At 45.2% G+C, this 12836-nt stretch overlaps 1 protein-coding gene across 3 annotated transcripts in view; it reads left to right on the top strand.

Annotated features, from left to right (window-relative positions):
- Nucleotides 1–4403: 4403 nt before the first annotated feature.
- Nucleotides 4404–12836, top strand: part of SP4 (Sp4 transcription factor) — a 50886-nt gene continuing 42453 nt past the window's right edge. Inside the window, exons 1-3 of one of the 3 annotated variants that reach the window (XM_075125799.1) lie at nt 4404–4420; nt 6828–6922; nt 7373–8936. In XM_075125799.1, coding sequence (XP_074981900.1) covers nt 6848–6922; nt 7373–8936 — 1639 coding nt within the window. In that variant the 5' untranslated portion in view covers nt 4404–4420; nt 6828–6847. Of the gene's footprint in view, nt 4421–5833; nt 6264–6337; nt 6724–6827; nt 6923–7372; nt 8937–12836 lie in introns of those variants that run through there. The other 2 variants (XM_048838356.2, XM_048838357.2) reach the window with 2 other exon arrangements.

The following is a 12836-nucleotide window of genomic DNA, read 5'->3' as shown; positions in this document are numbered from 1 at the left end:
TTGGGCCAAAAGAAATCTGATGAGATTCAACAAGGACAAGTGCAGAGTCCTGTACTTAGGATGGAAGAATCCCATGCACTGCTACAGACTAGGGACCGAGTGATTAGGCAGCAGTTCTGCAGAAAAGGACCCAGGGGTTACAGTGGACGAGAAGCTGGATATGAGTCAACAGTGTGCTCTTGTTGCCAAGAAGGCTAATGGCATTTTGGGCTGTATAAGTAGGAACATTGCCAGCAGATGGAGGGACGTGATCATTCCCCTCTATTCGGCGTTGGTGAGGCCTTATCTGGAGTAGAGTTCAGTTTTGGGCCCCACACTACAAGAAGGACGTGGAAAAATTGGAAAGAGTCCAGTGGAGGGCAACAAAAATGACTAGCGGGCTGGAGCACATGATTTATGAGGAGAAGATGAGGGAACTGGGATTATTTAGTCTGCAGAAGAGAAGAATGAGGGGGGATTTGATAGCCCCTTTCAACTACCTGAGGATGGATCTAGGCTGTTCTCAGTGGTAGCCGATGACAGAACAAAGAGGAATGGTCTCAAGTTGCAGTGGGGGAGATTTAGGTTGGATATTAGGAAAAACTTTTTCACTAGGAGGGTGGTGAAGCACTGGAATGGGTTACCTAGGGAGGTGGTGGAACCTCCTTCCTTTGAGGTTTTCAAGGTCAGGCTTGACAAAGCCCTGGCTGGGATGATTTACTTGGGGATTGGTCCTGCTTTGAGCAGGGGGTTGGACTAGATGACCTCCTGAGGTCCCTTCCAACCCTGATATTCTATGATCAATTAAATCTGAGTAGTTGAAATTACGGTATGCATCTGATGAAGTGAGCTGTAGCTCACGAAAGCTCATGCTCAAATAAATTGGTTAGTCTCTAAGGTGCCACAAGTACTCCTTTTCTTTTTGCGAATACAGACTAACACGGCTGTTACTCTGAAACCTATTTATTATTGTTTTACTAGTTTTTGTGTCCTCTTTGATTACTTTTAATATTGTACATCCTCTATCACTATCCTTATCCAGAGGCCACTACTAAATTGCCATTCTTCTGAATTGGAATTTGTATCCAGATAGAGTACCTGGCATCTACCTCTCCAATCAGAAATTTTATTTCAAAAGAGTCTGAGATTACAATTGAATCAACTTGACATTTTGTTTCTTTGTCTTTTTACTAAAGCTTGGGGGTGCAAATTCTATCTTTTGAGTCCTCCTCCAACATCTGCGATATTTGGGGACTTGACACTTCCAGGAGGTACCCCTCATTTTCCTCCAGTAAAGACCACTATAACTACTGAGAGCTCATTCAGTATCTCCCCCTGTTACTCACTGCTGCGTTTTTCTCAGCTCTCAGTCTCCAAGTGCAGCCTGTGCTTCTGGGAACTGGTAGGAGAGGAGTTAATCACTGTAGGTTCAGCTTTCTTCCACCTCCCATCCTCTTGGTTTAAGGGGCGAGGGTCCAGATTTTTAAATGTGTTATGGATTTGGCTAACCTTATTGAAGTTGGTGGGCGTAACAATGGCCTTTCTTTCAGGATAAGTGTAAAAAGTATGTGTGTGTGTGTGTTTGTGTGTGTGTAAAAGCCAAAACAAGCACTGGGAGCATGGAGCATGGCCTAAGAAAGCCTAGAGGGAGAGATTTTTGGTTTGAGTGCTAGCTGAAAGTGGCTTGGAATTTTGGGCAAAGGACATGTCTGCTGTTGTTTGATTCCTACTGTGTTCAGGGAAACAGGATGTTAGGCTCCTAAGTCACTTTTGAAAATGGGACTTAGCCATCTAAGGCCATATCTACACTACACATGCTACTGCAGCACAGCTATGGCACTGCAGCTGTGCCAGCAGAGTGCAGTAGTGTAGACACTTCCTACAGTGACTGAAGAAGTTTTTTCCCTTGCTATAGTTAATCCACCTTTTAGAGAGGTGGTATCTAGGTTGACAAAAAAAAAAATTCCATCATCCTAGCCACGTCTACACAAACGGTTATGCTGGCTTAACTACGGTGCTCAGGAATGTGAATTTTTCACACCCCTGAGTGACATAGTTAAGTCAAGCTAAATTTTAAGTGTAGGCTAGGGCATCATTACTTAGGCCTTGTCTAGACTACAAAATTAAGTCGACCTAAGTTAGGTCGACATAGAGCCATCGCAGTAACTACTGCATTTTGTTATGTCCACCCTAGCCCCTTCTGTCGGCAGTGCACTTCCTCACCAAGAGTGCTTCTACTGACTGAAGTGGGGCATTGTGAGGTACTGACAGCTGGAGCTGCCCCCCTGCTCCGGGGCTGACAGCCTGGAGTGCCTGCCGGGGCTGACCCTGGAGTCCTGCTGCTACCTCCCAGTGAGGGCCTGTGGGAAGGGAAGGAGAACCCAAGCCTGCCAGCCTCCCAGTGAGGGATTTGGGAAGGGAGTTAAGGAGATCCCGAGCCTGGCAGCCTCTCAGTGAGGGACTGGGGGGGAAGAGAGCCTGAGCGGTGGCTGGGTGGGCTTTCCTTCCCCACCCCCATCCCCAGTTCCTCACTGGGAGGCAGCGGCACAGCTCTGGGCTGTCAGCCCCAGTGTCTGGGCTCTGGGCTGTCAGTCCTGTGTATCTGACAAACAACAGGCAATGGTAGTAATGCAGCATCAACACTGACCTAAGCTCTACGCCTCTCGCAGAGGTGGAGCTATTAGATCAACGTAGTGACCAGCTTACATTGGTGGGAGCACCATTGTAATGTAAACATCTATAGAGTTAGGTCAATGTAAACTGCCTTATGTCGACCTAACTCGGTAGTGTAGATCAGGCCTTAGAACTTGCAACGCTGAGCACAGCAACACCTAAATACCTTTATAAATTTGGACTAATGTATCTGTGAGAAGGGTCAGGTTCATGAGTACATGGGCAGACCAGAAGGTGAAAGGAGAGAAAGATAGAAGGAACCTACAAAGACATAAGTGGTAATTTGGGAGCAGCAAAAGCAATTTAAGAGAGAAATGGGGATTTGGATGGAAGAGTCACACTGAGGGCAGAGAGAGATGAGATGAAAGATAGGGAAAAGGAAAAAGTATAAACTGATGGGGAAAAGAGATATTTTAGTAGCCAGCAGAGAAAAATATTAAGAGAAAGAAAACAAAATTGAAAACAAAAACTAGGATAGATAAGAAAGACAGAAGTAGAGATGAAATAACTAAGATTGGACTCAACTAAGGTCAGAAGAGTGGGAACAATTTAAAAAATAAAAGGAACATAGCCCTGGAACTATGGAAGAGAGAACAGTTAAAGGGCTGGGCACGAATGAAAACTGGGATGGGTATTTTGTTTTCTCTGTCCCCATTCTTTATTGTACAATTTCCCATGTTTTCTTTAATTTCTTCCAGTAGCAATTAGTGTGGCTGTCTATAACTTCTGTGTCAAGAAATATATGCTACAGGGGTTGATCGAACTCCCGTTTAAATAAAAAATCACAATGAGTTCAGTGGGAATTGGACCCACCTAAAGCTCTTTTTCAGCAGGCAGGGGAAGATTGCACACTGGGTCTTGTAAGGACCATGCTTTTTATCTGAATGGCTAAAGAGACAAGACTCAGAAGACTTGAGGAGGAGCTGGAGAAAGGAGTTGAGTCATGAGGGAAATATGGGATATAGTAAAGGAAGAGGGGTATTAAGTAGTTATGTGAGGGGCCCACTTGGGACCCACTATAGCATGTATAATAAGTAAATATACAAATAATTATACCTTACTGAAACTACCCTTATTTCAATTCCCACCATCTGTCCATCACTGCCTTCCAATGTCACTCTCCCCTATCACCCAGTTAGGGATAGGGCTGGCAGGGCCTTCAGAATTGAACACTTGGGGCCTGATTTTAAAAAGTATACAGAGAGAGGCCTAGTGGGAATTTCAAAAGTGCTTACACAGGTTAGGTGAAAAAGAGGGAGGTTTTTCATTATAATTCCTGCCCCTGCAGCCTAGCCTTTATACAACCTTTGTCTGTTTGTTAGTCAACAGTTCTAACTCCAAGGTTTGGAACAGGACCTTGAAATCCAGCAGGGGAGGACAGTTCTTGGGGCAATGATGTCATGTGCTTTTCCCATGAAAATCCACCCAGATTTGGCTGAGTTATAAAATGTGAAATATTGCTATTTGCACATGTGAATTAGCAATTATTCAGCATTTGCAGTTTCATTTTCTGAACATTCTAGCTGCACCACACAGGCTCCTCAGTGCTGCTGGAAAAACCTAGAAGTGGCTGGGCAATTTTAAAATGGGGTTTGTGTCCTTTTTTTATTCTTTATGATGCTTAAAGAAAGCCTACAAGATGTTTCTTTTTGCTGTGTTTTTCACTTCAGAAACCTCATTAGTGGCAAGCCTAGTTTTCCTTTTTTCTAGAAGACTTGTTGGAGGCCTCAGATGGGTATTAATAGCTTTCTCACACCTTAATGGAGAGGTAAGTTTGATAGATATTTATCAAATAAGATATTTCTCAAAAATACTTAGGTTTTGATATTAAATAGATGTTAATAACTGGTGTCTTAAACTTTAGTCTGACTATTCCCAATCTTCAGCCTCTTCTGGTGTCATAATTTCACAGCTCCTCTTTTGTTTGGAGTATATAGTGTTGTCAAGGTCTGAACTTGTAATGAAAATGAGCAGATTTACAAAAACAGAAAAAAGGTTTTCCTGTCTTCTTTATACATTACAACATTTTAAAAAAGGGACACAAGCCTCTTGTATGAGAAATGCATAAGGAAAATAGCCCAGTGACTATGGATTTGCACTGTCTTAAATCAGCAGTATAGGTTGCAACAGGCCATTAATAACGCGGGTGTGGCTTGTCAAGTGCTTTCAGATGCCTGGCACGGAGGCTGCGGTTACTCAGACATAAGACTATAGGGCACCGGTTCCCCACTTGGTAGCTGGTTTGCAGCCAAGTAATGAGGAAGGATGCGCGAGGGTTTCAACTGCTCATCCAACCTGGAGCTGCTCAGGCCCAAGGCTGGCTCTTAAAGCCTCGCCCAGTGGGCACCACAGGGGATTGAATGGCATCTCCTTGGAAACCCTGAGGACTGGAGCTCCTCCGCTTCGACCCGCCTGGAAACCCTCAACCTTCCCGCGGGGAGCTCTGACGCAACCCAGCTGCGGGACGCTGCCCACCCTCTCCCGGGGCCTGCCCGAGGGCATCCCTCAGCGCCTGCGCAGAACGGAAACTACACTTCCCGGCATGCTCCTCGCTGTACCTGGGCCAATCAGCAAGGAGAACCCATTTCCCTCCCCACCCCGCCGCCGTGGGCGGGAAATACCCACGCGGGGTGGGAAAAGGCACCTCAGTTTGCCCCGGCAAAGGGCTGCCGGCTGGTGCCAGGGCGCAGAGCGGGGGCGCTGGGAAGCCTGTAGTGTCGCGGCAGCTGGGCCCACAGAGGGATGAGGGGTGGCCTCAGAGAGACCGATACAGGGGGCAGCGGGTCCCTCACAGAGCTGGGGATGGGCTGAGCCCGGGGTGACTGAAGGGCAGATAGGGAAGAGCCGCGTCGGGACTTGGCGGTTACAGCCCAGCGCGCTGTCAGTCAGGGGGCGTGAGGTCCTTGGCTGCCGTTTGGTTGGCTCAAGCCGCGCGAGCCCGCCCACGTGCTCCTTTTCTTGTTCGCGCGCGCTGTCAATCAGTGTTCTGGCGGCTGGAGACGGAGGCGTTTTGCCGCTCACCACCCCCGGCTTGGCTCCTCCCCTTCCCTGCCTCGCTTCGCGCTGTCAGGCAGCTCGGGGAGCCCTACTGCAGGCGAAGGTTCGCTCAGCTCGCCTACTCCGCAGCTCGCGCCGCCTTGGCCCCACCCTCTCCCTCCCGGCGCGAGGGCCCCCTGACTTGGCTTGTTCTGAGCTTGGGTCGCGCGGAGCTCGGCTCGTTAGCTGTCTCGCGCCGCCCTAGCCTAGCCCCGCCCATTTACGAGGAGCCCAGCTCCGTCGGAGAGGAGCGACCGAGTCGGCTGCTGGGCTCGGTTTCCTGCTCAGTGGGCGTCAGTTGGGCCTCTCTGGGCCCCGCCCCTCCTTCCCCCTCGGCTGGCTCTGAGCTGTCAATCAGGCGCCGGGCTCAGGGGCAGGCGGCGGCGGCGGGCGGAGAGAGGCAGCTACGCCACAGCCCAGCGGCGGCCATTCGTGGAAAAATAGGCCGTCCCGCTCCTCCCAGCTCCGGCTGCGACCGGCCTTCTCCCCGCTACCCCCACCCCACCCTCCGCCTCCTCCGCCTCCTCCTCCCCCCCAGAGCGGCGCCTCAGCGGGGCATTAATGCGGGATGAGCGGTATGTAACCCCCTCCCTCCTTCAGCCCGCTGCATCTCCATCCCTCATCCCCCTTTCTTCTCTGCTCTCCCCTCTATCCCGCCCTCTTTCAGTCCTCCTCTGGCCCTCCTTCTTCCCCCCTTTCTTCTCTTCCTACCCTGCCCACTCCGCTCTCCGTCCCTCCTCTTTCCCTCCCTCCTCCATTCCCCTCTTCTCCCCTAACCCTTCCTCCTGGGCACAGCCTTCCCTCCTTCATTCCTCTTTTCCTTCCCTGTACAACCCTCCTCCTGCCTGGCCGTCGATGCTTTAGGGGCAGGAGGAGGGTTGTGGGTGGGTTTTCCCCCCTGCTGTCTGGGAGAGGAAATCAAACCTCCCCTTTCTGGGTGTTAACTCTCCAGCCCCCATGGGTTGGGTTTCAAACCACGTTTTTTGGGACGGGCTCTTTTGTCATAATGATTTGGATTATGGTTTTCACAGAGAGGTAAAATCGAAGGGATTGGGTACCAAAGAGGAGGTGCCAATAGGTTTTCCTTTTGTATAAAGAAAGGTGAATAATTAACCTGTTATGCTTCATGTTTTTTGCAGATCAAAAGAAGGAGGAAGTTATGCCCACAGAGGGAGAGAAATCTCCTGAGGCAGAGAACAATAATAATAAAAAAAATAAAACTGGAGGCTCACAGGTAACTCATGCACACAAAATGGGAATTGCACACCTCTTAGCGTTTAAAACGAAATGTGCAGTTAACTGAATTTCCCATTCAAGGCGTCTTTCTTTTGGGTGGGTGAAACATGAAGGGTAATCTTGACTGCCTGGACATGTTTTCTGGGTGGATTATACTTTAAACTGATAAACTGCTTGCTGTGTATTGAAGAATTTTGTAAAAAGGACTGGATTGAGGAAGAAACACTTCGGCAGTAGTTTTATTTATTGGTGATAAAAGGCCTTATTTTTCAAGCATATATGAGGATCTGAGAATGTACTTCCTCATTCAGTACTGTATGATCTCTCTGTGTACTAAAACGTCTTAAGCATTTTTGTGTTTCCTGAATAAACTTTGATAGTTGAACTGTCAGAAATAACTCTCACCCACTCTTCTAAATTTGCTGCTGTTTTCTCTCTTTATGGGTAGGATTCTCAACCTTCACCTCTGGCTTTGCTGGCAGCCACTTGCAGCAAAATTGGGACTCCTGGTGAGAATCAATCAACTGGACAACAGCAGATTATTATAGATCCAAGCCAAGGTTTGGTGCAGCTTCAAAATCAACCACAACAGTTAGAATTAGTAACAACTCAGCTTGCTGGAAATGCAAATGCATGGCAGCTTGTTGCTGCTGCTCCTCCTGCTTCAAAAGAAAACAATGTTGCTCAACAAGGATCTTCTGTTGCATCAAGCACAGCAAGTCCTTCCGGCAGCAACAATGGGAATACATCTCCTTCAAAAACTAAATCAGGCAATTCTTCTGCTACTAACCCTGGACAGTTTCAAGTAGTACAAGTACAGAATCCAAGTGGTAGTGTCCAATACCAAGTGATCCCACAGATTCAGACAACGGAAGGTCAGCAAATTCAAATCAATCCTGCCAATGCTACAGCTCTACAAGATTTACAGGGTCAAATTCAGCTCATCCCTGCAGGGAATAATCAAGCTATCCTCACAACTGCAAATAGGACCACTTCGGGGAATATTATTGCTCAGAACCTGGGAAATCAGACAGTTCCAGTCCAAATTAGGCCTGGTGTTTCAATACCACTGCAACTGCAGACTATTCCAGGTACTCAGGCTCAGGTTGTAACAACCTTGCCTATAAACATTGGAGGAGTAACTCTAGCATTGCCTGTGATAAACAATGTGGCAGCAGGAGGTGGTTCTGGACAGGTTGGCCAGACTGCTGATAGTGGAGTTTCCAATGGGAATCCGGTAGTATCCACGCCTGTCACTACTGCTTCTGTTAGTACTATGCCAGAATCCCCTTCCTCTTCTTCCATTTGTACAACCACTGCCTCAACAACTCTGACTAGCAGTGACACTTTAGTAACCTCAGCAGAGGCAGGCCAGTATGCAAGCACAGCAGGCAGCAGTTCAGAGCATACTCCTGAAGAACCTCAAACAACTGCCACAGAATCAGAAGCCCAGAGCTCCAGTCAGCTTCAGCCTAATGGACTACAAAATGTGCAGGATCAGTCAAGTTCACTTCAACAGGTGCAAATTGTAGGTCAGCCTATTCTACAGCAAATACAGATCCAACAGCCGCAACAGCAGATTATTCAAGCCATTTCTCCACAGTCATTTCAGCTCCAGTCAGGGCAAACTATTCAGACCATCCAACAACAGCCTTTGCAAAATGTTCAGCTGCAAGCAGTGAGTCCAACTCAGGTACTCATCAGGGCTCCAACTTTAACACCATCAGGGCAGATCAGTTGGCAAACTGTGCAGGTTCAGAATCTTCAAAGCCTTTCAAATTTGCAAGTTCAGAATGCTGGGTTACCCCAGCAACTAACCATCACCCCAGTGTCTTCAAGTGGGGGCGCAACTATTGCCCAGATTGCACCAATGGCTGTTGCTGGTACCCCAATCACACTGAATGCTGCCCAGCTTGCTTCAGTGCCTAACCTCCAAACAGTAAGTGTTGCCAGCCTCAGTGCAGCAGGTGTTCAAGTTCAAGGAGTTCCAGTTACCATTACCAGTGTTGCAGGTAAGTGTTCTATCTCACGTATTTTCTTATATTTAGTAGTGCTGGGCATTGAGCGTGTTTTTGCTTATATTTCTGGGTTTAACATTGTAAGAAAATAAACTAACATTTTAAAAGTGATTTTTTTTAAATGATATGGAGATAGATAGGTCGGGACCCCTCAGGGTCATGAGGTTATTACCTGGGGGGTTGCGAGCTCTCAGGCTACACCCCAAGCCCTGCTTTGCCTCCAGCATTTATAATGGTGTTTAAATATATAAAAAAGTGTTTTTAATTTATACAGGGGGTCACACTCAGAGGCTTGTTGTGTGAAAGGGGTCACCAGTACAAATGTTTGAGAACCACTGAGAGAGATGTATCCAGATCTCCCATCTGAGGCCTTTTCTAAATATGGAACTTGATTTCATTTGATTATCTATCATTTTGAAATTATATTTGAGAAAGCGTTGTTTAGAACATGTATGACAGAAAAAAGGACCATTTACTCTCAGTTTACCAAAGGTATGCTTTTTAGGGTTCTTTGTTGTCTGAGACTCTAGTAGTAAAACTTTATATAGTTATCCAAATTTTCTGCAACATTAAATTTTTGGAGAACTTTCAACTCTCTTGATCTAATGCTGGTAATTTCTAGTCTCGATGATGTAGGTGAAGATGGAGATAGCAAGTGAACTTAGATAATCTTGTGGCTAGTACTCACTTCAGTTGATTATAGAATTGCTTATCATTATGTAATTTCTGCACTGATCCCTTTACAGTCAGGGTTTCACAAATATATTATATGGCTGTAGAATGAGTAAAATGCTCTGAATTTGTACATATAGAACAGTGATTCTCAATGTGCAGGTTGCTTGCAGCCCAATCAGCACACAGCTGTGGCCCATGTGATATCTTCTGGGCCATACAGGTAGTATATATGTTGTGCGGATGTGGCCCACATAACACACAGAGAGCTGCATATGTGGCCCACAATGGTAAATAGGTTGAGAACTACTGATATAGAGCATAATTCCCATAGTCTGTTTAAAAATTACTCTTAGCTGTGGTTCAGTGTTTAGTATTGGAAGTCTTAATTTACATTGTAATATACTTGTCTGATTGCTCTTCTGGTAGGCTAGGAAGAACTGTTTTTAAATACCTAAATGCCTGATAAGAATTTTTTCATAAATATTCTGAAAGTGAATTCTGCAGGGTCTCTGCAGTTCCACAGTCGGGGGGAGGGGGAGACAGGTTGGTAGGGGCGCGTGTGTGTCTGTGCGTGAGAAATATATAAAATTTTAAAGTTAATTTTCATATGTAAAGTTTTAGCAAAATATTTCACTTTTTTTATTACTTTTTAATTGACACAATTTAGAGATTCTTCCCAATTTAGTAGTGAGGAATAGAAAAATCTCCAGTGTGTAGACTTATAATCAAATTACCACTAGAAAAGGTTTGCTAGTATAGATATACCTAGTGAAGATGCAGCTTCTGCCAGCAAAAAATGTTTTTGCCAGAATACTTTATACACGTTTCTTGAGCAAAATAAACTGTTCTGGCAAAAGCACTCTTTTTGTCAGTGAACTGCATCTGCACTAGAGGTTTTGCCAGTATTAAAAATATATATATTTTAGACACTTCATCTGACTTTATTATACTGTCAGAAGTTTCTAGTGTAGATCTAGCTTTACTGTTGTACAGGTATGCATATGCTAAGCAGGACGTTTCATGTTAAATGAATTAAAACTGTTGTAGCTGTAGGCCTGAGGATTCTTCACTTTTTTTCAGGGGGGATTTAGCCATCATTTCTAACTTCTCATAAGCAGACCTGAAAGCTAGTGTAGTTTTGTATCTCCTGTGGTACTTTCTTTGTTTTTTTTTTTTTCATGGTTTTAACTGTCAAGAACTAGTTTGTAATGATGCCATCATATCTCTGTATTTTCATTTTCCTCTGCAATATGGAGTTCAGGTCACTTGCTGGGATTATCTGGGTACAAGTCACTTAACCAGTTCCCTTCCACTGTAGGGTCCTTGGGCATTGGTGCACCTCTGTCACTTCTAGTCTCTATCTGTGGCATGTAATAGTGTGGTTTCCTATGGACTCTAACACTTTGGTCTGATTTCAGCTGCTGGATTTAATGTGCAGGTGCAGGGTGGTGGTTGTAGCCCATAATATATACGGGAGGTCAGACTAGATGATCTGATGGTTTCTTCTGACCTTAAACTCTGACACCGTGTGCTGCTATTAATACTCCTGGGTTATTTGAAAAAACAGTAAGTTTCAGTGGTGTCTCATCTCTAATCAACATTACAATCTTGACCTTTGGCTGCTCTGGTTCAAACAAATAATATTGCACTCTGGGAATTGATTACATAGTTCTGCTGTAGCGCTAGCTGGCCCGTTTGGATTGGAAAATTGTCTTGGACGGGGGATTTTGCATATAGTCAAAAGAACTCGTTAACATGGAACTCTTACTGGGAAGACTGCTTGGGGAAGCAATATAGGAAACAACAAATTTTCTGTTTCCTGTATGCTGTTTAGGCCTCAACTGTGTACTAGGCATAAGTGGGAATTTGACTGAAAGGATAATATTGAGTTTTTTGACCATGCTGCTGTTCACACAGTTTACCAGCCTAGGTTATGATGTCTTCTCTTGGAAAGAGGCAGAGGGAGCAAGACATAAGGTGGGGGGAGAGAAGTCAAATGGCAGTTGTATGGTACTAGGGAGGCTTCACAGTAGATGAAGGTTCTTGCCTCTTGTCCCTTCCTCCGAAAACATTGTTCACATACGGAGCACACTTGCTGAGTGTTCTTGTGAATGAGGTTAGGTGAATATTGATTAAATATCTCTTAAATATACCTACATCTTTCCTTGAAATATTTCTCCATTAATATGAATATTGTGGAATAGAGAAGAGGACTAAAAATTAACTGAATTTTACTTGTGGCTGTCGCTAGTGAAAAGCCTTAGTTAATAGTTTAAATTACTGTTCATTAGGAGACTCCATAGACTGCTAATTCACTATGATCTGATGTCACATGTAGAAATTAGGTTGGAGTTTTGTGACTTAATGGAGATTCTACCACCATTTATAAACTTAATGTTTTAAAAAAGATACTGCTTTTTGCTAGAAATGTTCTCACGTGCATAATAGAGGTGAACTACTATAAGCTAATAATTATATTCCATTGTCATAGATCCATAAATACAGATGAAAAGGGGAACTGTCATAATTGTCTTCAGGTAGTGTATTTTTTTTTATTTTTTTTTATTTTATTTATTTATTTTTTTGCAAAGTAATGTCCATCAATAAGTTCTGTCTTGCTTTGGCAATTTGTTTCATGTCTCTACTGCAGTGGGGGGGGGGGTCACACCAGGGGCTCCTTGCATTTCTCCATTTTACCTCCTACCCACAGCTCTGTGTGCCAGACTCACATCCCCCTCTATTTTAGGGATTCCTGTGACTTCCACCTCTCCAAAAATGGAGCTCTCTGTGCCCCTCATTTCCCTTCTCCAATGGTAGGGGCTGTGTGTGGCCCCTTATTCTCCCCTGTGCTGCATGCCAGATTCCCTCAGTCTTTCTCTTATAGGGGTTCTTTGTGGCCTCCCATGTCCATCTCTTCTCCCACGCTAGAGGCTCGGTGTGCCTCTTTCCCCCTCCCCTATTATGCCAGAGATTATGTACACACTTTCCTCGCTCCCATTATTCTTTCTGTCTGGGAGATAGATCATTCAGGGTGTCAACATGTTAAATTCTGTTGGGAGGAAAGACAGAGAGGAGATAGTGGTATTTTGTTGGCAGGCACTAATGAATGCCATCAACCAGTTGTTTGACCTATAGGTAGTTACAAAGGTGCTTGAAACTCTGGCTCTGCTAATCATAAGAGGGGCTCCATGAATCCTCCATGTTTCCCCTTTCTGATTT

This window comes from Caretta caretta, chromosome 2 (genome assembly GCF_965140235.1).
Source record: "Caretta caretta isolate rCarCar2 chromosome 2, rCarCar1.hap1, whole genome shotgun sequence".
In the NCBI taxonomy this organism is placed as follows: domain Eukaryota; kingdom Metazoa; phylum Chordata; order Testudines; family Cheloniidae; genus Caretta; species Caretta caretta.
Note: the sequence above shows the minus strand (reverse complement) of the source record. Positions and strands in the feature narration are given on the sequence as shown.